This window comes from Rousettus aegyptiacus, unplaced genomic scaffold (genome assembly GCF_014176215.1).
Source record: "Rousettus aegyptiacus isolate mRouAeg1 unplaced genomic scaffold, mRouAeg1.p scaffold_m13_p_1, whole genome shotgun sequence".
In the NCBI taxonomy this organism is placed as follows: Eukaryota; Metazoa; Chordata; class Mammalia; order Chiroptera; family Pteropodidae; genus Rousettus; species Rousettus aegyptiacus.
The window spans coordinates 184,572,455-184,600,091 of record NW_023416284.1 but is presented as its reverse complement, the minus strand read 5'-3'; the positions used below and the strand labels follow the sequence as shown (position 1 = coordinate 184,600,091).

The window sequence follows — 27,637 nt, the reverse complement described above, 5'->3', positions numbered from 1 at the left end:
CAGGTTCACCACAAAACTGTATTTCAGCAGTTAATGTTTCAATACACACTTTAAAAAGAAAAAACACGAATCACACTAAAAACCCACCTAATCAAGGAACACACGTGGAAATGAGACGTTTTCACGGCCAGATTTTAGATCATTTAAAATTGTTTGATCCGAGGTGTGCGGTGTGGATGCCCCCAGCCTCCTGCCCCCCGCCCCCCGCCCCCCGCCCCCCACCACACCTTCCCTGGGGGTCGGGGACACCGGGGTCGGACTCCGGGTGACAGGAAGATGGTAAATGTCGGACGCTACCATTCAAAAGTTTTCACAAATTTAAAATACCACATCCTACTACACCTCCAAGCCGTTTCACTAAAATCCAACTCCTATCAAAGAACAACAGTGGATCACATTCGACCCAGACCCCGGAGGCCGGAGCAGGACATGATGCGCTACAGAAAGCGGCCGCTCGCAGATGCCGTCCGAGGAGACGCGTTTGGTGACACGCGCCTCGGGCGCTTTCAGCCGCAGACGACGCGGTCACACAGCTGCCCGCTCAGGCCGCCGCGGGACGCCCGGCAGGCGGCCCTGCGGCCCACGCGCCCCGCCGCGGCCTGCGCTCACCGCTCACGCCGCGTAAGTGGGACAGGACAGGCTCCAACTCTAGCGTGATGCAACCTCACCCTTACGTCACCGTTCCCTTCACGTGATAGCGCCCGCAGGTATTTTTGTAAAACTGAGGTTAATATAAGATGGAAACCTGCCATTACACAAACCGTCGAGTCTGCTCACCTGCTAAGATCCGTGAATTAGGTCTAATTTGCTCCTTTTATTAACAAAGTCGACTTTAAATAAAAAGGCATAATTTAATTGAAATAAAAAATCACAAACTTTACACACGGCCGCACCCTCACTCACTTTTACGTTTATCTGAATGAGCGCACGTCGGCACCGAACGGCGGCCGGGCGCGCACGGGGCACGGGGCACGGGCTCGCACATGGGTCTGGTCTCAGTTAGGCCTTCGCTACCGCTACCGCCCAACCTGGACTTTCAAATCAACCCACAGAGCTGCAATGAAAGCAGGGCTCAATGGTTTCAGGTGCGTTCTGGTATTCAGTATGTTTCGAGGCATCTTTACAAACAATAAGTTAGAGCTACGACCAACAGAAGCCGTGACGAAAGCCTCTCACGTGGACACGAGGCGGCGACCACACGTGCCGTCGGGGACAACGGCACTGATTAAAAACCGTAACTGTTTCTAGATTTCTTTAAACACCATCAGAACCAAGTAGCGCACACACGGCGTATTTTAATGCAACCGTGAAGGCCTAACGAACCTTCCAGGCGGAAGGAAGCGCGGCACGGCGGCGGGCATCCGCGCTGCCGGGCTGCCGGGCCACCTGCCTGCAGCACCGCCCGGCTGCAGACGGCCAGAGCCACAGGCGCGCGGCGTGGCGGGGCCTACAGCTCCGCGGACACCTCGCTGCGCTTTGCGCACTGGCGTCTGCGTGGGTTTGCTCCTCGCAGTGAATCCGGGCGCGATCAGTCTCCACAGAGCAATGTGTAGGTAACCCGAATGAAGAACACGAAATCTTCCACACGTGGGCTCAACTAGGAAGTATTTTGTTTAGTATAACGAATCATTAATTTTTCAAAATATCTGCAGTCTTTTTGAAACACAAGGCACCAACAGGGAGCAGACATTCCGGCAGCGACGGTCTGAACAACAACTGGCCCCGGCCGGAGTCCTTCGTTGTCTGTGGACTGGAATACTTCCTTCTTTCACGTGAAAGCGACGTCTTCCAGATAATCTGCAACGTCACTGAGCTGGGACACAGTCAGGTCCTGTGTCAGGTCGTCAAGCTTTGTCGATCAAAACAAAGGAAAGATTAGTGTCAGAATGCAGAGAGAGTCTCAAAGAACTTTAAAAATATATTGCTAGGAGTTAAATATTATCTTACACTCTACAAACTACTTCGTACTCAAAATCCCTTTCCCTCACTTTCTTTTTCCTATTTTGAAATTTCCAATAATGCTAACAGTTGAACTCGAGATTAATAAGGAAACTGATTGTTAAAGTAATCCCCTGGCGTTCTTTTGGTATTTAAAGCAACATTTTCAGGCTTCTCAAGGATGACGTAAGGTGAAAAGGCGAGAGGAAGACAAATTTTTATAAGGCTGTGTCAGAAACTGCAGAAGGTTCTTGACACAGTATCAACTGCAAAACACTCCCACGAGGCAGGCATTAATATTTCCGTCTCATGAACAAGAAACCTGAGGGTCGAGGGTTGAAAGCTGCCCAAGAAAACGGCACGTGACAGAGTAAGAGCCCAGCCCAGGCCGCACTGGCCCGGGCGGGGCTGTCCTCGCACGCTGCCTCCCCCAGAGGCCCCGGCTCCCTGCACACGACCGACCGCCTGACGGGCCGCCACACTGACCGCCACACTGACCGCCACACTGACCGCCACACTGACCGTCACACAGGCCGTCACGGCGCTTACAAACCGTTCCGCACTCTGGGAAACGACACTCGTCCCCAGGCTGAGCGACCACGGCCTGGAGGGCAGGATCGGGGGCCTGGACTGGGGCCCCGCGCTCTGGGGACCGGCACGCGGTGGCCGAGACTCTCCCTTTCGTCCACGTCTAACACACATCTGAGCACATTCTGTTCTCCGTCTAATAAAAACGTCCAGCCGGAGCTGCAGGACGGACTCCTAACGTCACGCCCAGAGCACACGGGTGCCGCCCGTCTCGGGGTGTCCGGCACCCGCCCCGCCCACGGCCGCACTCACAGGGCGCGCACACGCGCCAGTCGCCTGCGCTGACCTCTCTGAAAACGCCCTCCGGCCCCGTACCGGCTGCCCGCACCACGGAGGCGCCGATTCTGACTCCAGTCCTGGCCTGGGTGGCCACCTAAACCCATCCCGGGGTGCCCCAACACCCCACGCAGATGCTGTCACCTCAGCGACAATCAAAGAGAATCCTACGCATTCATTAAAAACATTCTTTTTCGGTTTGGACCAGGCAACTCTGCCACAGACTTTTCACGATGTTCAACTGTTTTGCTAAGCCGTGCAAGTTTCGGAGCTCTACGGTAAACCGAGGCGGCGACCGGCGCGGCCACCGCCCCCGGGACGCGCGCGCAGCCGCACTTTGTCACTGGTGTTGGCGTCGTCCAGCCCCACGGAAAGGTCCTCCTCGATGTCCTCGCCGATACTGAGCTCGCTTTTTTCTGAGCGATGGCTCGTACTAATCTCAGGGAAGAAAAAGAAAAATTAGAACCGAGGATAAACAATGTAAAGAGTAACTGTCATTGTTCAACCTTTCAAATAGTTACTGTAACCCTTTAAATGCAATACAATATTACGAAGCATTAACTTCACACGCATTCTCTCCCTTGACCCTGCAGTGACGCGGGGGTGGCAGGGAGGGGACCCTACGAGACGAGGACGCTAAGGCCCGTATCCGTGACCTGGGCCCTACAGCAAGAAAGACGCAAACCTGGGCTTTTAGAATTCTATCTGTATCATTCCATCTTCTCAAAAATAACTGTATAATATATAGTTCTGTTAAAAAATAATCATAAATTTCCAACTGCAAAATAAACCTCTCAATTATATAAAATTCTCAGACTCTAAAAATTCCATCCCTATCCACCACAGGTACCACTTCCAAATTTATTATCAGCTAGCGCACAAATTACATATATAAAAAAGTTATCTGAAACAGAACGTTAAAGAGCGTCATCTGCATCAGGAGTTTGAGAGGGCAGTTTCTAAGCTGACGCAGGCAATCCCCACCACGGAGACGAGGAAAACGCACGTGTGCACTGGTGGCCTGGCGTCTCAGTGACCTCAGGGCAGGTCCTCGGTGCCAGGTCCTCGGCTGACTCTTACCGAGTTCCCTGGGCATAACACAGATGTCCCGTCTTCTAATGGAAAATAAAAACCCTGCCGCAAAGCCCAGTGTCTAATTCTGGATTAACCTCCGTTCGCCTTCCATCGGCATGAACGGGAGAATCAGATGCACCAGAGGTATCGTTATGCCTCGCTTCCCTGCGTCCAGAAGTCGTTTATAATTTTAACCTTTGTTGCCCAACTATTTCGCTTACCTATTAAAATCATCGGCATAGTCATCATCTTCTCCAGTCCCTGATAAGTTTTGGAAAAAATACATGTTACTTTATATAACCACATTTCACAATTTATCTACAAGTAAACACACACATTTCCTTCCAAATAACCACATTACTGAATTATACTGCATCCCGGAAAAAGAAATCTCGAAGAGCAGGAATGACATTTCACCACATACAGTATGAAAGCAAGTGACAAAATAAACTACCTAAGAGATAATAACATGTTCTGCCCTATCACAGAACAGTTAATAGCTAGTCTCTTGTCCCAAGTACTCGAAAATCTTAAACGCGTTGTACGTTCATCACTCACAATGTCATTTGATATCGAAACCAAATACCTGACGTCCTGGGATACAGTAAAAGCCACCCCCACGGCTACCGTCTTGAACTGCTGACGTTTTTACACAACAGCCACAAAATACGAAAAGAGCACGAGGTGTAGAGTTGCCATGGGCAGCCCACGAGGGGCGTGGGCTCGAGTCCGGCTGCCCGAAGAGCTCGCTGGGGGCCGCCCCCCCCCCCCCGGGCAGCACCGGCACAAGGGTCCGAGCGTGCGACCCACGCGACGGAGGCATCTAGCACGCGGAGAACACCTGACAGCAGGGACGTCCCGAGGGAGGGACGCGGGGTCACAGAGCCGTGCCGCGAGGGTCTCAGCGCCACGCGCCGACCGGGCGCCCACCGCCCACCCCGCCCCCGCCCCCTCGCCTGACGACAGCGAGGAAAGGGCTCGCCAGCCGCAGAACCAGACGCGGGGCCCGCGCGCCTCACGGCGACGGCTGGCGTGGGGAGACCCGCCGCGTCGCGCGGGCCTCCGGGAAGAGTGCAGGCCACGGAGAGGAGGCGGGTGCAGTGACGAGCCTTGGGGCACCCTGGGGTGAGGCCCAGGGCCCTTCGGAGCGCCACACTGGGCCACCTCCATGCCGGAGCCTGCTGAGGGCAGGCGACGCCACCCCGAGAAAACCCGCGACGGCTCTGGCCACTTGCCCAGCGGGGGGGGTTGGGGGTGGTGACCACCAGGCCGGCGGTGGGCGGCGGCCACGAAGGGCGCTCCTGACTCGCAGGGCCACTGTGGCGGGAAGAGGGGGTGCCCGCCGCTGCGCACACGCGGTGAGGGCTGGGGCGCGGCCCTGAGGGGACGGCGGGGCGGAGCCCGGAGGCGGCAGACCCACACGCTAGTGTAGGTGGTCCCACGGAGCACGTGCATGCGTGACCGCGGACTCCGGCATTCGGGCGGGGGCGGGACAAGGGAGCGGAGCAGGGAGACTGGCGTCCTGATCAGGAAGTCCTCCGGGAGGCACAGGAGAGCAGGCAGGCGAGATGACAGGCCAGCCGCTGGGGCGGAGGCCCGGGCCCAGGCGGGAAGGCAAGCGCCCTGCGGTGTGGCAGAGACGGATGCGTGGGCGGCGCCGGGTGTCAGGAAAGGAAGGGAACGGGACGTGCCGCACTGTGGCGCCCGGACCCCGCCAACACGAACCAGGAGCCCCGGCAACGGTGGCGAGCGGGCGCCAAGTTCCCGGGCTGCTCCTCTCAGCCCGTCTGCCTTCGCAGCCGACTCACGGCCCCAAGGGTGAAAGGGTTGAGGGGTCCACAGTGCCAAGAGCGACAACTGTCGGGAGCACAGGGAGCAGGAGGAGCAGGTCCCCTCTGACCAAACGAGGACATGGGCGGCCGCCTCGCAGGGGCCTGGAGGGCGCACAGCAGTGCGCGCCCGGGACTGCGAGGCGGCCTGCGGGGCCCGGCTCGGTGTCCCCGCGGGACCAGCAACGCGGACGGCAGAGGAGGTTCAGCCAAGACGGCGGGGCCAGCTGTGCCGCAGTGCGGATTCGAAGAGGGCCGAGTGGCCTTCTAGCGTTTCCAGCCAACTCGAGACAAGATCCGCTGAGCCGTGGAGCTGAAGGCACGTCACAGTGCGCCTCGCAGTACCGTGACCACGGCTACGTGTGAGCTGGGCCCGCACGCCCAAGCCAGCCGGCAACCTATTCCGATACAGCCCGCAAGCAAAAAATGGCTTTTACATTTTTCATAGAGTGTAAAACAACAAAAAACAAAACTAAAAGGTGTATTTGGCCCTTTTCAGAAAAAGTGTGGTGATCTGTGCTTTAAATACGCACAGTGCCTGGCTCCGGGCGTGGGCCGGGCATTCGTGCTGGTCCAGCGAACCGGAGCCAGCCGTGCCCTAAGGCTCCATTTGTACGTTGTCTCCTTGGAACTCGGAATTTAGTTTCCACTAAAGCATAGTGGTCAGGGCCCTTTGCTGTGTCAGGATGAAAAGCATCGTGGTGTGGGCACCTTGCTTAAGCAAGGTTCATCTGTAAAAATAGAGATGACAATAAAACTGACCTCGCAGAAGAATTTAAAAATGAAACTTGTATTCTGAACGCGCCAGGCATCGTTACGACCCTCGGCTGGGGTGACAGGCTTCGCTGACACGTACGTTATTAAAACGCTGAGGATAACACATGTTTACAATGAAAACGAAAAACAGAAAACAAACTGAACAAACCGCTTACTGATTCTGAATCTGCACGTCTGGCTCAGTGACCTGGAGTCTCACCCTGTGACGACCAACACTCACAGGCTGGTCCGCCAGGCTCCCGCCAGGGAGTGAGGTGCAGCAGGCCCTCCCTGACCCAGGGGACCCTCGGCAGACGGGCACGCCTCACTCAGGCGGGAACAGAGCAGAGAGAAGCCACCCAGCTCTGTGCACGGTGGCATGCTGCGAAGGCGGGACCCAAACCAACCAGAGCAGATGGGGCCGGCCGGGTCAGGGTCAAGACTCCGGTGGCGGCGACCCACTGGGGCGAAGCCGAGCGACCCCTGCGTCTGGCAGGGCGGAGGCACGTCCAGCTGAAAACGGTGACAGGCAGAGAGCGGGAGGCAAAGAGGCCCACTCACCCTGCTGGCCAGCCAGCTGCCACCAACGCAGCGGTCACCGCGAGTCCAGGTCACTGTGGAACAGAACCTGGCAGCTCAGGGCCATCCGCTCCGCGGCGAGCGGCTGCAGATGGGAGGGCGGCGGGGGGGCGGGGGGAGGCACAGAAAGGGAGCTGGCACCTCGCAGGCCTGGACAGGGGCTCGCTCATCTGGGCGCCGCGCCTCTCAGCCCGAGGCAGACGCCATCAACCCCACTTGACAGGGGAGGAGTGACGGCTCAGTTTGCTGAGCCAGTGCTAACAGTGCCATGTCTGGGATCTTCCAAACCCAAGTGCCTGCCCTCTCTAGAATGTTCCTCCAGAAGAGGGAGGGGTGCTTCGGAGCAGTCATGGGGCCGGGAGTGCCGAGGGCCGCGGCCCCCCTCCCCACCCCGGCGCCTGTGGAGCGTGCCCCAGAGCCCGCACAGGGAGCGGCCCTCGGGCCAGGGGCGCCTAACGCTGTTTCAGGCACACATTCACGTCCCCCAGACGAAGGAAACGGCCATCGAGAAGCCAGCAGAGGCGGCTCCCTCGGCTACCTACGGAGGGAGGTGGCCCCAGGGCGCGCCTGTCACAGCATCACAGTCCTGCAGGTGGGAACGCGGGCGGCAGCACTGCCCCTCGCGGGGCCCGGGCCCTGCAGCGCCCACACTGCCGCTCTGACTCCAGCAGGAATGGAGGGACCTCCCTGGGGTCACGAACTGCTGCCCACGGAACAGGACGGCACCCAACAGCCTAGTGCTTCTGTCCCGTGTCCGTCGCTCCCATCGGCCCAGCTCCCGAGGGCCTCCAGGCGCCCAGAGCGACTCTGCCTCTGCAGGGACTGTGCTCAGCCGGAATCGACCTCGTCCCTTCTCCCTCGGGTCTCGGCAGAGGCGTCGCGGCCCGGGGCAGGCCTTGCAGGAATGCCTGGGTCGGCGTAGCTCAGCCTACCCCCATCTTCCAGCAGAATCTGCTGTGGCTGCCACTAGGTCCACGCCCGGCACGTGGAGTGAGCCTGGACAGAAACCATGCAAACGTGTGCTCGTGAGGGGCTCACTGGAGGCTGGCCCGGTCACTTCATTTAAGATTTTATTCTACGATATAATCGACTTCAAGCAATTAATACTAAAATCGGAAATCCAGTTACCTAATCCGAGTGATCCAATTTTATCATTGACCAACTTCAGATCTTTCAAAACTGTGTTTCCCCTTTTACCTGTGAACAGGAAAAGACAGTCACATTAAGTCGACATTCAGAACACACGTTTCCAGGGCACACCGCCTTTCTCCCGGAAGCTGCTCCGGGACGGGCGCGGGACGGCCTGGGAGGACGTGGCAGGCGGGGTGGCGCCCCGCCCGCGCCACGTCCCTTTCCACGCGCGTGCTGCTGCTCTTCACGGAGACCTGGCCGTCAGGAGGGCTTTCTGCCCAACCATCGGACGTCGCCCTCTTCCTCATGAAGCGCCCCTGGCTACGAGTTCATGGGCTATGGTTCTTCTCACTGATTTTATCTTCCCTTTGACCCTCTGAACTTCGTTTCAGCTCAATCGCTGCTTCACTTAAAAACCCACCTCTCGCTGGCTCCCCTGCAGCCCAGCTTTCAACGTCCTACGTCCTCCTCCCCTATTCGGGGTTAAGTGGCTTGGTCATGACCATGACATTCTGTGTGCCTTTACTGAGGGTGACGATAGCCCTGGGAAGGAAGAACAGGAGGGAGACCGACGTGGGCCCCCTTCGCGAGTACACGGCCAGGCAACCAGATGGCGAGGAGAAGCCGCACGCCACCTCTTCTGTGAGTCCTGGGACGCCCTACAGTTGTGTCATGCAATACGAAAGGCTGGGACACACTGCAAAGCCACGCAAAGTCACTCTGCAACTTCCTAATAAAGGTCTGTTTAGAAAACCTCAGAAAGGCACATTTACACTTTAAACATGCGGCCGATTACATCCTCTACTGACTACGGTATCGTGCAGAGCTCATCTGCACACCTGCATGAGTCTCGGTCCCTGGGCTCGGCACCGCGTGGGGACAGTAGTCCGTACAGCACGCGGCCACCTGACAGCGCCCGTCCTTGCTACACGCGGACACGTCAGGTCTAACACCCTATGATCATCACTGTGGTATCACAGAACCTATGAGAAATTTTTAAAAATTGAATTTAAATCCTATTCAAGCCAAACCAAATGTCCGACAAAGGAGAAATGGTTTAAAAATTATGCTATACCTATGTACCGTATGACGGGCAGCTAACAAGGCGATTTCCCAAAAGTGTTCCGACGACACAGGAAAAGATGCACATGGACCATGTTAAAAAGAAACCGAAGTATGAACACATGTTAACAGGAAGTAGCACTGAATGGTAAAATGATGGGCCAGCCTCGCGATTTTACTTATATTTTTCTGAGAAAAATACACGAGGATCATATACTGCTCGATTAACTAGGGAGACAGTGATCGTCAGCATTCCAAGTCCAGGGCGTCCTCGGCAAACCGAGGTAGGGGCTTCGGCACTCACCCTCCGAGTCTTTCGAGGAGGGGGCCCCGGGAAGGGCGCCCGGGCCGCTTTTGAAGGCGGGGGCGTCCGAGAGCGCCGCGAGGCTGCCTCCCTGCTTGCTGGGCTCGCCCGGCCTACGAGAAGAGAGACACGAGAAACGGGGCGCAGTCAGCCACGCGGCGCTCGGACTCGGCACCGAACAGCAGCTGCGATCAGGCTCGCCCGCTCGGGGCCAGGGGGCGAGGACCGCAGGAACGTCCCCGCGGCAGGACGCGAGGCGGAGGGGGGCGTCGCGAGTCCCCGCGGGGAGCCGCCGCGGAGCCCTCACTCGCCTCCCCCTAGAATGCTGACGTCTGACAGAGCAAATCACTCTTCACCGCCACTGTCTGCGAATCCAGCAGAAGCCCCTCCCGCTGCCCAGACACTCTCCTCAGCCTCCCACCACGACAGCCGGCACCCCGCGCCCCCAGCAGAGAGGGCCCTTGGGCGCGGCCTCCGGGAACCCTCGCCCCGGGACGTCCTTAGCTCTTCCACTTTAGAACTGGACCGTTCTCCTCAACTGCACACGCGCCGGTGAATTTCCCACTAACTGTCCTCGAGCCCACGCCCCGGCCTGCGGCCACCACCCCACAACTCTGCGCCCCTTCACAACGCCCCTGGCCGCTGACGGTCCTGTCCTCTCTCCTCCTGTCCTGTCCTGTCCTGAACGCACCCCGCCCCTCGCGCCGACCCCCGTGCCACCCGCATCACTGGCAAACGCAGCGGCTGCTTTTCAGAACCGACGTCCAGGACTCGCCTGCCCCCGGCCACCCGCTCCCAAGGAGGCCTCTCGGCCCCTGCACGCCTCCTCCTCGTGTCACAGACCCAGAGGTGCTGCGGGGCCACATCCTCGGTGACCCCCTCAGCGTCCCAGCTTTCACACTGTCTAAGGCTGATGAGTCCCTACGACCGCCTCTAGCCCAGAGCTGCCCCTGAGTCCCCAGACTTGGCCTCGGCAGGCGGGGAGCGAGCCCGCCCCGCACGCCCGCCCCCCAACGCCCGCCCCACCTGCCGCCCGCCCCCGCCGTCCCCACGCCGTGCCCCACGCAGCGTCTGCTACCTTCTGCTGCCCAGCGGGAAAGCCCGGTGCCGCTGACGCTGACCAGCGCGGCCTTTGGGGGTGTCACCTCAAAACACGTCCCCGAACCGCCCACTTGCAGCGCGCGCCACCGCGTCCCCTGGACTGGGACGCCCGCACCTGTGCCTCGAATCCCAGCACTGGCTGCTCCGGAGACCGCGCGCGGGGCCCAGCCCCCCACCTCCAACAACGCCACCCCCCGCCCGTCACACCCCTTCCCATGCTGCTCCCCCGGCCGGAGCCGCAGCAGCCCCCGCACCCTGGCCGCTCCGCCAGCTCTGGCTGAAACGGCCCCGGCGGGCAGGCGGGTGAGACTCCCGACGCCCTCCCGCAGGCCGCAGGCGCCCGCGCGCACACCCTGTCCCCTCGCGGTCCTGGTCCTGCTCTCCAGGACGCCGGCTAGGCCCACCTGACACGACACGCGGAGACGCCCTCGGTGCAGAGCGCCGCCCTCCTGAGGCCGGGCGCAGCCTCTGCTCACCGCCGCCCACGAGGCCTCAAGCGGCGGCGGACCCTTGCCCACGGGAACCACCAACGCCTACGTTTGTTAAAACCTTTGATTGTGTTACGACGTGAAAGAATCAACAGCACAAGTTCAGGCTTACGAATCCACTGATTATAGAATCGTCGGTAGCTCATTTTTAAAAAATATACGACATGTAGGAATTATGTTTTTAAGCCTCTAGTCTGATCATGCAAAAGCAGAGCTCACTCACCAACCGTAAGTTTTTTCTGGTTTGGGAATGGGGTCATCGAAGAAAGAATCTCCTTCCATGTCGTCTCCATCTGGACGATGGCCAGCTTTGTCTTTGACATCTAGACTTTTGTTGCTTAAGAAAGATCCAATTTTTGTTTCATGGGCCAGTAAGTGAAGACTGCTTTTGCTTTTTGGTTCTGACAAGGAGATGCTCGTGTCACTCTGACTAGCATCACTGCCGGCCTTCTAGAAAAAGAGAGAAGGACAGAGAAAAGGTCTCCTTGGTGAAATAAAACTTTTATAGTAAGATACTTTAAGTAATAAAAAGTCACATGAACATACGCAAATCTGCGTGTGTGTGCGCACGTCAGCGCTCGCGTGTGTTCTGGGGGGAGGGGGCCTCGCCCGTGCGTGAGGCCCCGAGTAACTGCACAACGTGCCAGTTCGTCCCCAGGCTTCATGGCATGGCTAACTTTTGAAGGGGGAAAATGTCAAAAGCAATATTTTACAGCAGCTGTCCCCAACCTTTGTGGCCCCAGGGACCGGTGCGCCTGTGAGCATCTAACGCCTGATGCTCTGAGGCGGAGCTGAGGCGGTGGTGCTGGCGCTGGGGGCGGCTGCAGACGCAGATAGAGCTTCGCTCACCCGCCCGCCGCTCGCCTCCTGCTGTGCGGCCTGCTTCGTAAGAGGCCACAGACGGTACCGGTCCACAGGCCAGAAGCTGGGGCCCCGTTTTATACCATTTCTTTTCTCTCCCTGAAATGGAAACATCTACATGCCGCACCCCTCTGTAAATGACTTCCCCACGTCTGCTTACATTTGACCACCGCTTCGTAAGTCACCTCCACGATTTCAACTTGCAGATAAGAGCCTGGATGACCAGCATAAATGAACCAAATATCATGACAAAGTGTTTTTCAGTGAAACTAGTTTTTCAGACATAGCAGCCATCGAGGCGACAGATCCCGCCTCCCCTGCTCCCGTCTCTAATGTGAACTCTGCTACCCGGGGCGCGGGGTCTGCGTTCAGTCTGTCAGAGCAACTCCCCAGCCCGCACCTCCCTTAAGTGGCCCGTGTATTAAACCGACGGACACGACTCTCAGCCATTTTTAAACATCCTACCGATCTGGCGATGCCGAAACGGCGCGGCGCTTCCCCGACCGCAGCCTTAACCTTCGCAGCCGAACTCTATTCTGCCTTCCCCAGGTTCCTGTTTGCCCGCAGACATGCCTATGTCGACGGCAATGAAAACGACAGTAACAGAAAACATCACGATGGTAATACAAGAAGCCGACACCACGAAAGGCCTTCCGACGTTTCCCGCGCTACGCCGTTCCAACCCTCGCAGGAACCCTCCGGCCTGGGCGCAGGTCCCACGCTTTCTGTAGGTATGGATACGGGGCCTGCAGACATTTCGGTCACTTGCCAGGGTCCCCGGGGAGTTAAGGGGTCAGAATGATTCCAGAGGTTAGCTCTCCACACGTACGCTACGCTATGAGGTTGAGTCATATGAAATTGCAGTTTTGTGGGTTAAAAATTTCCCAAGAGTCAGCATTCCACCCTAAAGAGAACGGTGTTGTGTGAGGCCTGTGGCATCCCAGGAAAGTCCCCTCCTGAGAGAGTGTGGTCCATACTCTAACTACAAAATCTTCAAAAACTTAATGTCTCCAAGGATGAATTTCCCTAAGAGTTGAACTAGAGCAGTATTTTCCAAATCAAATTATTGCCAGGAGCTAAGAAGGGCTGGGAAGCTGGGTTTGAACGGCTATGCCCTGAAGCGAGGTGGTGACAACACGGGTTAGAAATGGCTGACGAGACACTCCCGAAGGGTGCTTCTGCCTCTAGCACGTGCGCAGACAGGCTGCACTGCGTGCGGACTGAGACAGGCGTCTCTGTGGACGCCAGCCAGCGGCTACGACTGCTCGGCAGCAGGCAAGATACGCGCTGTGCAGTCCTCGGGCCTTGCAGAGCTGCGCACCCCGCGCACCACCAACGCGGAGCGATGAGTGACTGTAAAAACAGACGGCTGGAGAAACAAAGACGAAACTATCATCCTTCTAGACAACAGAGGATCTGTGCAAAGAAGCAGAAACTTAAGAAATCACCTAACAACTTTTTAAAAGTGTTTCTGGCACAAATTTTCGAATATAAACACCATCCACCATGCCCACTGTAATTTCTGATTTATAAATATTTTAAAACTTGAGTTACATCTTTTCAAAAGGCACATGCAATTGGAAATAAATACCAAGTCTTATGGTGTTCAAACACGTTCCCCATCATAGGTACAAAGATGGTGGTAGATCGAGTCTTTCCTTCAGAACCCTCCTGAGGAGATTCCCAAGGAGAGCTGGCACGAACCAAAAAGGAACCACGCACAGCGGCAGCGCGACAAACGGAACTGTTCCCCACGGTTCACGCGGCAACGTGACGTCGGTCCCCTAAGGAGCTGACCGCCCGCATAGCGCGTGTACACCCGCGATCACTGTGTGGCTGGTCTCGGCACTACTCCTGCTATGGAAAGGCTAGTTTCACCAAGGCAGGTCTCACGGAGAAGCACATTATGATCTGCAACACAACGTATTTTTAAAAACAGTAATTAGTTTGTTTTAAAACTATAGTTCTTTTTATGGAGCAAAATAAACTTTAAAATACTCAATCTGCTTTGAATTGTTTCAAAATCAATGTCTAATCACACAGGAAAAGTGTCATTACTTTAGAACTATGGCTCACTTTTTACCAAAGACACATTATCTATCTGGGTTACTGGTATATTTACTAAACTTAATTCTAAATATTTTTTACTATTTAAAAAAAAAAAATCCCGTGCTAAGAGAAGAAAGAGTAATCAAATTCTGCAGATTAAAACGAAAGGACTGTCCAGCCGTGAGCGCAGCCTCCCCGGAAGACCGAGTCTGCTGAGCGACAGCTCGTCAGCTCACGACGTGCACCGCGGGATCTGCCGAGAGCCTGCGTCGCGGCTTCAGACAAGTCTCCGCCTCATTCACGGACACCCCGGTTGCTGGGTTCTACCGAGCGGCTGCGGATACACCGGGGTTAAGGCTGAGGATGAGTCTGAACAGCTCCGGGTAAGACGTGTTTGGAGCAGAGACGTGTGAGCAACAACGAGAGCCCGGACGCTGTCACGGGCCACAGCGCGTCCCTCCAGCGGGAAGCGGAAGCCCTGACTCCCAGCGCTTACCAACAGGGTCAGAGAGGGGGCCAGCTGAGGTCACGCTGGAGCAGGCCAGGCCCCTAACCCAACACATCTGGCGTCCTTACAGGAGATGACGCACATGGGAGACCACCACGCGGACGCGGTGGCAGAGACGCCCGCGGGCGCCGAGGGCAGCCGGGGGCCCGCGCAGCCCCCGCTGGGAACCAGCCCTGCGCACGCCTTGACCTCGGACGTCCAGCCCCCAGAACCACGCACAACAAATTCCTGTTGTTGTGAGCCACCGAGTCTGGGGCGCTTTGTTACAGCAGCCACAGGCTCTGACAAACAGCTACAACTTAGAATGAAGCGTTCTCTCCTCAGGAAAGCAGCAGCAGGAGCGCAGACACTGAGCTCCCCGGGCTGCTCTCAAGACAAACACGCTTCCTGATAAATTACAGGAAAGTCACGAGAAAGTTTTAGTATGTATCTCATTTTCTATTAGAACACTTACACACTCAAAACTGCATCCATTTCTAGATTAACAGAAATGCAGTATCAGAGAAGTTTCATAGTGAAAATAACTACTAACTTTCCAGTAGCCAAAAAACCTGAATCATCATCAGAATATCTTAGAAACCTAGAAAAAAATGTTTTTCCAAATTAAAGGCCTAATCTGCAGTGCTCATCACAGAGAAACATCAAAACCAAAGAAATACCCTAGTTTTGCAAGTTTTCAAGATTTCATGCAATACTCTCTTCCTGCCCAAGCCTCACGCTGCCCAGCTCCCCTACCCAACCCCACCAAAGGAGGTTTCTGACCCAGGTCTTACTGAGAAATGACTGAGGAAAGTAACTTTACGACAGCTATAAAACACACATTTACAAGTTTAATTCATTCACCTAGAAAGGAAACACTGTGGGATTCTAGAACCACAAAAAAATGTAAACCCCTCTTTCTAAAAACTCAAGTTTTTCTAGAGAAACTCCACCCTTAGGCTCATTAAGAAGCGATCTAATTCCTACAGGTGCACGGAGAACCAGAGCCTGGGTTCTGAAATCTGGGTTCTGAAACCCGGCCGGCAGCTCAGGGCTGAGCGGACAGGCAGTGCCCGGCTCCACGTCTCAGAGCAGGAGCAGCCGAGATCAGCGCTGGCCCGGCAGAGCAGGAAGGGCCGAGGGCTGGGCGTGACCTTGACTCTAGGTGAGCCTCCGCCCGTCCGTCCGGGTGTGTGTGCGCGTGCGCGTGCGCGTGTGTAGGGCATGGTAAGGCTTGGTTCATCGGGAAAACCCTGAGGGGACGACGAGACGCAGAAGCACATGGTGGAGATCCCATCGCAGCCTGGAATCGTCGGAAAGCTGGGCTTGTCCCAGAATTTTGAAAACAAGGAGCAACCAATTAAGAAATGTCCTTTTGTAAGAACTCGAAGCAAAAAATACCTCAATGCGCACTAGTTTTAACACATCTGAAAACTAATTATAAAAAGGCTAACCTTTCATGATACATTTAATGTGATGATAAAATACATCTTATTCTAAATATTAAAAACCAAAAAAATCTTATTCAGTTTTTCCAATGGAGTGGTGAAAACCTAAGTTAGTGGAGCCTACCAAAAAAAAGTCGGTTGTAATTTCTGACACTTTTTTCCTAACGACTAGCACCGTGTTTGGTAGACACCATGATTTCCAGTGAGACAGACTCTGGAAGCGTCACCCGACACTTAGAACGGAGCGCTTTAAGGACAGGCCCAACTGACACCGCCCTGTATTCCGAGTCTGCCGTTCTTTCTTTATGTCTCACAATAATAAACTCAGAAATGTAACTGTTGTTTTTTACTAATTTATTTAAATTAGTTCAAAAACCTTGGATTTTGCTTTGCATGTTGATGGGTTCATAACGGCAAACACGAATCAGTTTCACATGTACACAAACGACTGTAAAGGTCATCTGCGGCATGAATACGGCTTCTCTGAAAACAGCCATTACTCCGGGCGCCTTCTGCACACAGCATGGTGACAGCACCTGCTGGGCGCCCTGGGCTCCCCTGTTGGGACGCTGCAGGCTGGGGTCACCAACTAGTGGGCAACCACTTAGGGCTCCGTCCACTGGGGAAGTGCCACCCACCGATTAGCAAATAGCTGCCCGGAGTCCTGCTATGCACAGCTCAGGCACCAAGCGCAGCAGCCTGGGACCTGGGTGGCATGAGCCACAGAATGCGAGGACACGGCGCAGGCAGATGGCCTGCCGACGGACAGGGCGCGGGGCGCGAAGGGCCCGTCTCCGCTGCACCAGGACAGGCTGCCCGGGGACAGGCTGCTTACCACAGACCGGCTCCTGCCAGAGCGGTGCAGAGACGAGGGCCGCAGGCCAGCGACGGGGGCCGCGCCCCGCAGTGAGCGCGTCTCCGCGCGCTATGGCTCTCGGGGCGACGGCTTCTGTGTCACCCGCGGCACCAGTAAGGTTATCGAAACGAAACACGTGCTTAATTTTTTTTAAAAATCTAATGAACTGATTTAAAGTACCTACGAACGACCTGCTGTTTTACGCTTTCGGTCCTCTTTCCTAAGGAGGGAGGAGGGCCCACCTCCCCCGAGACCGCAGACTGCTTAAGGGAGCGCTCAGCGCGACATTTCTCCTGACCGTCGGTGTTCACGCACTCGCCAAATAACACTCTACAACATCCTGATACAGTAACACATAAAAGACAGTGAGTACGTACAGCAGCAGCAATTTACCATTGAAACCAAGAAAACTAAAGCCAGCTAACATAGCAAACACAATTTTTAAAAACTCTCTAACTTTGGAGGGCCTCGATAATTTATTCATAAACAAGAGTTTGACCAGGACTAGTGAATCTCACAAAATTAAAAGTTAAATAACTATCTTATTCAAAGTAACTAGGAAAACAGTACTGATTAATAATGCTTCTAAGACCTCTGGCATCTAAATTTTAGAAGTAGCCCATCTACTGGTGTAGTCGATCTTCGTGATCATTGGGAGGGCACAGAAGCAGCCAGTTGCCCCCCTGTCGTGGCCGCCCCGAGGGGCGAACCAACGTGCGGTGGGTTCATAAGCTAAGCACAAACCCATCTTGAAAGAAACTAAATTTAGCCTTTATTGGAACGTAACTTATCGAAAAGGTGGCATGATGCTCTTAGTCACCTCAGACAGAAATGGTATCAAGAGCGTGTACGTGACCATACATTAAAAACATAAATATTTTCGACTTTTTTATTGCCAAACTCAAGGAATCCTCAAAGTGAAACTGACAGCATAGATTAAACCTACACCAGCATGACTTTTTGTCTGGTAAAAAGGGAAACTCAAACTACTTGTTTCATGCCACCGTGGCTGTGTCACGTGCTGCCACAGATAAAAGAAAGCGACCTCGAAAGGACACGCCGCCCAGCTCTGGGAGCTCCGGGCGCGGAGGCGGCCCCACCCCCCCGTGCAGGTTACCTTGGCACCAGACTCCTGCCCGCTTGTCTTCTTCTTACCTTGTCCTTGATACCTTGGTATCTGAGCATGAGAATAAAATGACATTTTACCACAACACATAAATCTTTAGAAGTCAACTAATTCATAACAAAACTAAAAGAGATTCCCATTAGAACATTTCTAAAAAATGGAAAAATCAAACTACTATGTTCCTTTTTAAAACCCGCGTTTTCTGGCCGTTTCCTAGCTCTCTCGTGCAGGAGGCTCGGCTCGCCCCCCTGTCCAGCGGCTACCTGGCCAGAAGCCGCACACAGCGCGCCCCGCCTGCTCTGGGCATGCAGAGCCCCTTCCCCAGGCCCCATTCAGCAGCGTCTGAGAGAGCGGCCTGCCCTCCCGCCCCTTCCTCAGGGCGCACAGAGCAGGAGCCCAGGGAGGGGCTGGACTGCCCCCCCCCCCAGTCCCAGTCCCTAGTGCTCTCCCAGGCCCTCCTGACGGGGCGGGCACCCTCAGGCGCAGGCCCACCTAGCCCCAGCCTCCCAAAGACCACAGACAGAAAGGGGAAGCCTGGCGAGAGGACGACTGGAAAATCCAAACCCAAACCCTTCAGGAAGACAGAGCAACTGCACTCAGTTCCCCGCCCTAAGGCCTTGTCTTACTTTAAAACAGCTCCCACCCACCCCGAGCCCCACCAGGACCAGCTCTGATGGCTGAGGACCGAGGCGCTGGAACCTTCTGGCGGTGGCAGCAAGGCCCCCCGGGGGTCAGATTGCTGTTCTCCAAACGCACCTGAACATGGCACGGCCCTCACGCCTCTGGGGCTGTTCAGAGCGACATTTACTGGCCTGACTTAAAACTTAAGGCTCCTGCGGTCATTCTTACATCTCAGAGAGAATGTTAAACAGACATTAACATTTTATCTTGAAGACATACCACATGTGGAAGATTGGTGTTGCTAATTTGCTCTAAAAAAGAATAATCTGCTACAAACAGAACTTCCGAGCAGCTCCCTGCCATAGGTGCTGACTAGTATTTTGAAACGTGTTAATCTTAACCCTTTTAAAGCCAGATATTTTCACAGAAAGCAAAGTGTTTTCGCAAAGACTCTTACACTTGGCAATTCACTTAAGGGGCTTTTTAAATGTCTCATGACCTTGTTCTGTCTGCCGCCGTGGGCACAGCCTCCCATGGCATCGAGGGGAGAAGCCCACAGAACAGGACAAAAGGAACCGCTATCACAGGACCGCGGTTGCTCTCCTTGGGCAGAAATAAAGCATAAAATCCCTCTCATTTCTAAATGTAAAAGATAAACAGGAACAGCAACATCGAAGAACCAGCAACAAATAACGCCAGGGACCACGCGCCCAGGCGTCTGAAAGGACGTCCAGCAGTGTGACTACTGCCCTGCACACGTCCACGGACCACAGAGCGCCAGGGACCCTCCCTGGGGACAGAAGCCAGAGGACCCGCCACAGCGCGCGACCTGCTTGCAAAGCCACCCTTGGGTAGGCCGGGCTGGCTGTCGATGCGCGGTCCACTCAGACGAGTCGCAGGAGGCAGCACGCTTCCTGGTGACCACCTTCCTGGCCAGTCCCCTTATCGCCACAAATATCCCCGACTTTAGAGTCACATGATCCACTCCGTTCACTTCTCCGCGATCCCGAATGCCCGGAATCAGGCCTTCGCTTTAAAATTGCGTAAGCCACGCACACACACGTCCCCAGGGCACGCAGCCCTCCTCGCGAGCCCTCAAGACGGCTCGTGATTCACAGCTGCGAACCCGTCTACGACACGTGCACACCACTGGGCGTTCTGGAGCCTGACGCTCCTGAGACAGGGACTCCTGAGCGACCGCTGCAGACGCCCTGCTCGCGAAGGGGACCGCCCCGAGCACCGACGCGCCCCGCTGCTGCGCGAGCGCGCCACGCGCCACCGCCCTCCCTGCTGGCACGGAAGGCCAGACACCCCCAGCGAAGCGGTTCCCGCCGTCCTCATCCTCCAACACACACACCGCATCGGGGCACGGGCGCTGCCCCGGCTGAACAGCACCGGGACACGGCGGCGCGCGCCCCGGACCCCCGGGCGCCACTCACCTTACTGGGAGCTGTGTGCGGGCTCGTCCTCTCTTCCGGTGACTTTGGTGGGGAACGTATATCAGGCAGATCTAGTGCACCCTAAAACGGCCACAGTTTAAAATGAAAACACACTTAAAAGCAAACAAATACACTAGTTTACAGCGCAACAGAATTTAGCCTGTAAAACCACTATACAGGCTGGAATGTTTATTTCCTAATGAACATAAATATCCTTGTTACATTTTCTCCTAATTTTAATGAAGAAACCAACAACAAAGCAAAATGCACTTGGATCCCGCTCACCTACGTCCTTCCGCTCGGCCAGCCGGCGTTCGGACGCGCCCCGGCCTCCTGGGCGCCGAGTCGCGCGCCCCGGGAACGACGCTCCTCCCCGCTCTGCGCTCCCCGGACTCGCGCCCCTCCCGCGTTTTCTCAACAGAAAGCGTCCAGCAGCAAAGCTGTCACAAACCACGCCGTCCTGTGCTCTCTGCAAATGGCAGGGCTGGCGGCACGCCCCGGCACACCTCCAGTGGCGGGAGAGGCAGCCTGGGGCCCAACGGGGAGGCAGAGGGCCAGACCCGACAGCAGCAGAGAGCAGGCGGGAAGGACGGCTGGGGGACGGGTCGCTCTCGTGTGAGAACAAAGCAGTGATCACAGAGGGTCCAGCCTCCCACAGGGATAACCGGGTGGGCACTGGCCTCCAGCCCAGGGAGAGGATCGAGCTGGACTTATACAGTCATCCGAGCAGCAGAAGCGGCAAGGACAGCGGCAAACGCTTCCACAGTCACTCCGTGCCGGGCCGTCCCCAGAGCTCCGCACGACCCCCTTGTCGCAGGCGAGGCGCCTGAGGCCGGGGAGGCTGGCTGGCTGATGACAAATGCGCAGGGCAGGGCAGGGAGGCGCCCCCAGCAGGGTGGCTCAGAGTCCGCTGCAGCTGACGGGCTGGCGGAGGGACAGCGAGCCGAGCCGGGGGAAATGCGGGCAACCGCCACTGCACGAGGTGAACCCACGAGACGAGCAGCCAGGAAAGGAAACCAAAGGGCTGACAGAGAGAGACACAGTCAGGGCCACAGAGGCCAAAAGCGATGGCGCTGCCACCTAGTGCAGACTCGGGAGAGGGCAGGAACCGAAACTGTTCGGGGTTCCTTAAATTCACGGGCCTTCCAGTCACAGCAGCGAGCACAGTGCCCACATGGTCAGCGCACACCGAGCGCTCGTCAAGGAACCAGGAACGAGTGCAAGGGAAGCATGGGCCGCGGTGACGGCCGAGCCCCGGGCAGGACAGGCCTCCGGCGCCGCTCTGCTCCCCGCGGGCTCTGCTCCCCGCTCCCTCGGGCGTCCTCGCCCTTGCTGGACCGCCTTCCCGGTCCTCACGGGACGCAGAGCAGCACAGAATTCCAACACGAAGCCACCACCGCCCTTTTAACTAAAAACGATTACTCCCAATGCTTAGAGCTGACCGCTTCCTGTCTACTCCCTCTCCTGTTCAGTATTCATTATTGAAGTGGATAATCACAAAACCATCATTTAGATGTCCATTTTCTCACGAAGGCATCTTATCTTCAACAGCTCTCGACTCTTCTAGAACATGAAACTTTCTTATGTTTTACCTTTCAGTTAAAAGAACGTATTACCCCTAGATGCAGTGAAGCATTACTGATTTTCAAAGATTCCAACGGAAAATACAGTGAGCCTGCAAACCGAGTGAGGGGCAGCCACCACCCTCCGCCCTCTCACCTATGACCCTGTGACTAAAGGCACGCTCAACCAGACGTCCGGAGAGCGTGGGACGCTGCCTGTGCCTGCGAACAGTGTCCTCACACAAAGCTAACGTGTGTGAACATAAATCAGACCATTAGCTCACTAGCAGCATTTCTGGAAAGAAAGGATAAGGGTAAGAAAGGTAATGGCTACTCAAAAACCCCAATTTAAAAATGTTTGGACTCTAAGCAAAATCAATTGCTTAAACAGTTTTAAGTCTAGTTTTAAACAGGCATTCTGTTAAAAAAAAAAAAATCCACTAGACTATAACTCAGCCCTTCTCTGCTAAGAGTAATAAAGGCGCCCAGGACAGGTGAGCGCGCTCGGCTTTTCACACGCGCCGCCCCGTGTGTGGGCCTCGGCGCCCACGGCGAGCTCCGCGGCCCCCTCCCGCAGAGGAGGGATGGGCGGCAGGCCTGGGGGGGCGGCAGCGGCCAGCAGAGGCCGGGACGGGCGGCACACGGCCGGCCCCACGCTCCCGCGTCTCAGTCCACAGAAGAGGCGGCGGCAGCCTCAGCTGTGCGTTTCTACACCCCGAGTCTGTTTCGCTTTGTTTTCAAGGAACGGCCTGTTTTTATTGAAGCCTCGGTTCACTAGGCGTGCACGGACCGCGCGGCCCACTGCATGGCACACGGGGAGCCGCCGCCTCAGGCAGGAGAGGCACCGGCAGGGACCGCGCTCACCTCCGCACCCGCCGCCGGCCCTCTCCCCTTCTGCTGGCAGCGCCGGATCACTTCCAGCAGCAAGGGCCCGCCCACTGTGCCCTCCGCCTCCACGATGCCCAGGTCCCGGGCTAAATTCTCTCGGCCTTCGAGACTCTGAAACTAGAAAAGAAAGACACCAAAATATAGCAAAATTCTTTTCAGACTTTAAAGATATTTTCAGAACTTATACACATATCTAAACTCAGAAACCGTTTTTGCTAATGAATGAAATATCTGCTTTTAAAAATTACACATATTGGGGCGGGGGGAGCTAAGAGTAGCCATGGGAGCCACGAGTTCACCCTACCCAATCAAGGCTTACTTCCGAATACACACTCACTGAATGGAACAGTGCATTCAAATACCCACACTGTTCCATGACATTTTTTCCTTTCACAGGAAGCACAGAGTTGCTCGTGTGTATTAAAAACACGTAAAATACAATGCCGACACATGAGCAAATTTCTATTTGGAATTCCACATACGGGAAATACAATAGTCATTTTCTTTTAATTATATAAACCTTTTACCAACTCTCTACCTGCATAAACAGGTGCGGTCTAACATCGTAACAAATAAACTCCACGACAACACTCCTTTCCGGCTGCATGAAGCAGGGACACTGGTGTCAGCTGACAACTCATGGCTTTTAAGAAAAACAGATAACCACATAAAGTAATCCTTACACAAGACACTGTAAGTTCTCAACTGTTACCTTTCAACTTATAATGAACTCATTTCTAGCAAAGATCACAAAAGTAGATGTAAAAATCATCATTCTTACTGTGCTAGTTTCAGGTTGAAAAACGGCCAAGGTGAAATCAAGATTAAAAAACTGAAGAAATTCTGCAACCAGACTAGCCACCAGGCGGCCTGCAAAGGGGAGAGCAGAGGTGGTGAGTGCGTCCTCCAGCGCCCAGGCCTCTCCACTAACAGTCAACGGGACTGACCAAGCCACTGGGAGAGAAGAGGTCTCTGAATTGTTAACTGCCAAATTCTTCTCTTTGAATGACATAATTAAGTGACAAAAATCTCAGTCTCTTTTTCACTTGGCTCATCAGTCTAGAAGTAACTACTAGGTAAGATAAAGTGACATTTCATAAATGAACTAGTGTTCTGCTTCTTATAGTAAAATTGGCTTTATCTAACAATTTCCCATGACTAATAATATTTGGAACAACTTAACAATTTAATAAAATACAATTTTAAAATAAGAACCTATAAGAATCATAGACTTCGAAAAGTAATCTGAAATTTCTGATTTCTCCCAAATGGAGTAAACATTTGAAAATTCAGAGGCAGACAAAATAAATAAGAAAAGCTGAACATCTTACCATCTTTTGTATTTAAAAACTTTTTCAGGCTCTCATTGACTAGAGGAGTTTTGTTCTGTTAAAAAATAAAATATGTCACATGTTTATCTTAAGAACAGCTACAAAATGTGTATTAGTTTAACTTTTTAGCAAATGTTAAATAAAACATTGTCACTCATAAAGTTATGATTAACCCCGTTCCACAACTATTAATTACTAAAAGAACTGCTTCAAGCTACTTGATAATAATTCAAAGTTAATAAAACAAGACTGTACACAAAGTCTTGCATTTTTTAACTTTAAATGTTTGACAACTTGGTTAAACTGCTGTAGAAGCTAGACCTTCAAATACTTGTGAAATGACATCAAATTTCCTTACAGAAACAATTATTGCAAGCATATGAGGTTTGCTATTTCGTCATCTCTGACACCCACCAGTGGTGGCATGCTCACTGCGACAGGACTTGACGCGTGTGCGAATCCCAGCCTGTCAGCAGAGTGTGAGATTTTATGTAGCGCACAGACCAACTACTTTTGTCATTAGACACTCATAGAATAAAGAAAAATACTAACACACCCCAGTCCTCTGAGCAGACCCCATGAGTCACAGGCACGGTGGCAGTCTGGTGCACAGCTGAAGGAGAATGGCGCGACCGCCCTGGAAGGCAGTCTGGTCGTGTCCCAAAGTTAGAGACCCCAACCGCGTGACCCAGCCCAGGCATTTCCTCGCTGGCAGAGAAAGTGCAGACCCCCAAAAAACAGGTCCGTGAACATTTACAGCCACGTCACTTGTAATAGCTGAAAACTGGAACCGATCCGAATGTCCACTGACGGGTGAACGACTAAGCAGTCACGTGTTCAGACAACGGAATGCTACACACGCATCACGTGGAACGAGCTAGCAAGACAAGCAACAACATGAACGACTATCGAATGTGTTATGCTGAACGAACACAGCCAGGTCTAAAAAAAGAGGGCACGTGCCATATGGTTCCATTTGCACAGCTGTGAAAAACACGGGGTGCCGGGTTTGGGGTGGGGGATGTATCACAACGGGGCCTGAAGAAACTTTTGAGGGTCAAGGGCATGTTCAATATCTTGATTGTTCCATGGCTGCATAAATACGTATCACGTCACACATTTGAAGTATGTTGAGCGTACTGTACGTCAATCATACCTCAATAAAGTTTTAAGAAAACCCAAAAGAGACTGGGACAGGGAAGCTCGCGAAGGCCCTCGGTAGGCTGGCCTAGGAAATTTGAAGACACTAAGTGGACTCGAAGTACTGCGAGAAAACGAGGCGCAAGACTGAAAGTGTATCATGCACAGCCAATGAGGGAGCCCCGTGGAGACGGGTGTCGGGGGCAGGTGGAAGACGGCAGGAAGGCGGAACATTGTAATCTGGGAAAGAAACCACTAAGTGCAGGCCAACGGTTGGCCGAGAACCGACACACAGAACCAGGCGACCGACCGGACGTCCCCAGGGCTGTCTGCGCGAATCAGTAACGTCCAAGCTGCTGAGACACGCGCCAGTCGTCTTGTCCGCAGTGCGGCACACGGGCGTGAAGCACGGCGGGGCGCTACGGGCCAGGGACTCGGGGCTGAAGTCCTGAGTGGCTGAGGTCAGCCAGGGGCAGAACGCGGGATGGGAACCACGCGCCACCGCTGCAGGAGGTCAAGGGAGGCGCGCAGGGAAGAGGTCGCGCTGAAGAAACCAAAGAGCAGCCGAAAAGGAAAAAGAAGAACAGCAGAACAGAAAAAGTCCCAAAAGTCTAAGGAGATTTTCAGGAAGAAAGGAGGAATTAAGAATGTCAAATGCCACAAAGAGTGACTAAGACAGGTAAGGACTGAGACAGGTAAGGACTGAGACACACTCAATCCGGCTTCTTCTCGACCGCAGCAAAAGAAACGACTGAGGCACAGCAGAGAGGGATTGAAGAAGCTTACGGACTGAAGGGCGCCAGAACTCAGACACAGTATGACGTACTCATCCTTTTGAAACTTGGCTGTGAAGAAAAAAATGGAGTATCAGAAGCAGAGCACGAGTCAAGGGAACCAGCTCTCTCCTTGAAGATATAAACCTGTTTCCACACTCGAGAGAGAAGCAAGCGAAAAGGGACAGGCCAAAGACACAGCAAATCCCGATGGTCACTGGGGAAACCCAGAGTGCGCCTGGCCAAGACCAGCGCCCTCCACAGAGCAGGAAGGGAGCAGCCCGGACCCACACGGACGCAGGGAGGCTGGAGGCCACGCGAGCCAGGACCCGCCGCTTCCACCTGCCCGTGAAGGTAAGAGGCAAAACCAAGTATGGCTGGAAGGCCAGGTAGTCAGGGTTTCTGAGACATGGTCCATGGGGTCCAGACTGGTCAGGACTGAAAGGCAGCGGACAAGGCTGATGCCTGGACGAGAACTGCTGAGCTCCGTGAAGTGAATCAGGAGCAGGCATCTCGATCTAAAGAAGCGAGAGGCGAGGTGTGACATCACAGAAAACCGAGACCACACGATGGGGGAGCGATTCATGCAGACAAGGTTTCCCGGATAGTTACTCAGGACCATGGTGGGACTCGGGGTAGAGAAAACACTACGTGTGCTTAAATCCAGGGAGGTGGGTGGGCTTTGGACAATAAGATAAAGATTACGTGATTGTCAGATAAGTGGGTGGCCTGACAGTTTTGGGAAAAACTGCATCCACATCACCCCCACCTGGCGGAGACTCACAATGCATACAAGCGTGTTAAAGGCTCTCAGGAATCCTGCAGTAAACGCTTTGACAGCAGCGGCTTTTCTTCAAAACCCTCTGCGACCTTGTGTTTCAGGTCTCCCCTGCGGGCAGGCGTCTATGACACTCGGAACAGTACTGGTCTCGGAGTTACCGAGGTCCTAAACTTTACTGAGATTGTTCCCAAATTCTGAACTATACACAAAAAGAACAATTGAGACTCTCTCTTTATAACCAAGGTAGTCCTTACTAGTTAGAAATTATCCTTCGCTGCGCATCGCCATAAGCAGTTTTTAAATAGAAGGGGAACGTAAATGAAAACGGTCACGTTAAAACGTGTAGATTCTTACCTCTACTTTCTCTTGCTCCTCTAGTGCTAAAAACACAGCAGCTCGGAGTTCGGCCTTTTCAAACAAAGGGGAGGGGGTGATGGAACAAAAACTGCTTCCAGACAACTTCACAAGAAAAGCACCCGCCGTCCGTCCCACGCCTCTTTAGCAAAAGCGCAAACCAGCGAGGCGCCGCTGCGGGCGGGCGGGAGCGGAGCGTGGCCGGACGCGTGCCGAGGCGTCACAACGCGCGCGCCGCTCCGCGTCCCCCGCGCCGACAGCGGCGCGGGTCCTGCGGTCCGACTGGCTTCCCCGTCCTTGACCGCGCCCACTCGTCCTCACAGCGTCTGCGATGGACCCTCGGAAAAGCGCCCCGCCAGGCCGGCAGCCCGTTGGTCACGGCGACCGAAGAAGACGCCAGGGGACCCGGAAAACCGCGGGCGACACCCCCGCCCGGACGCCCGTGGGCGGGCGCCTGTCCCGCACGCGCCGCGCGGCCCCAGGACACCCCGGAGTGACCCTCGACCTCCGAGGTCGCCGCCCCCGTCCGCGGGGCCCGGATCCCGCCGGGGCTGCCAGCCCGCCGCGCCCGCGTCCCTCTGTGACGCCCGGCCCGCACAGGCCCCGGGCCCGCGGGCGCGCCCGGCCCGGCGCACCTTGATGCGGTTCAGGACCCCGCTGTTCTCCAGCGTCTGCACCAGCAGGTCCCGCAGCTCCGTGTCCTCCTCCGGCACCACTGCGGCCGCCGTCGCCGCCATCTTGCTTCTCCAAGACAACCGCCCAAGCCGCGCCAACGGCCAACGGTCGCGGCGCGCG

General features: G+C 54.9%; 1 protein-coding gene across 6 annotated transcripts; it reads right to left on the bottom strand.

Moving 5' to 3' along the window:
* CEP43 (centrosomal protein 43) lies at positions 1–27,637 on the bottom strand. 6 transcript variants are annotated; one of them, XM_036223591.1, is made up of 13 exons: positions 27,478–27,636; positions 26,843–26,896; positions 23,795–23,849; positions 23,245–23,333; positions 22,440–22,580; positions 20,014–20,094; positions 17,945–18,004; positions 11,350–11,576; positions 9,538–9,650; positions 8,169–8,237; positions 4,098–4,137; positions 3,139–3,240; positions 1–1,849 (listed from the first exon to the last, which is right to left on the bottom strand). In XM_036223591.1, the coding sequence occupies exons 1-13, from the start codon at positions 27,577–27,579 to the stop codon at positions 1,837–1,839; spliced, it is 1,146 nt and encodes a 381-aa protein (XP_036079484.1). In that variant the 5' UTR covers positions 27,580–27,636; the 3' UTR covers positions 1–1,836. The 6 variants fall into 6 exon arrangements, with proteins under 6 accessions (XP_036079484.1, XP_036079475.1, XP_036079478.1 ...); XM_036223582.1 differs by having other exon boundaries at positions 3,139–3,235; positions 27,478–27,635; XM_036223585.1 differs by lacking the exon at positions 26,843–26,896 and having other exon boundaries at positions 3,139–3,235; positions 27,478–27,637.

What these genes read in the sequence shown, in the direction of transcription:
- CEP43 (XM_036223582.1), bottom strand. Translation starts at nt 27,579, where the DNA reads ATGGCGGCGACGGCGGCCGCAGTGGTGCCGGAGGAGGACACGGAGCTG. An exon ending in CTCCTCGAAAGACTCGGAGG is followed by an intron (nt 8,238 to 9,537) that starts GTGAGTGCCGAA and finishes TCCTGTTCACAG; the next exon opens with GTAAAAGGGGAAACACAGTT. An exon ending in AATTGGATCACTCGGATTAG is followed by an intron (nt 4,138 to 8,168) that starts GTAACTGGATTT and finishes AAAACTTATCAG; the next exon opens with GGACTGGAGAAGATGATGAC.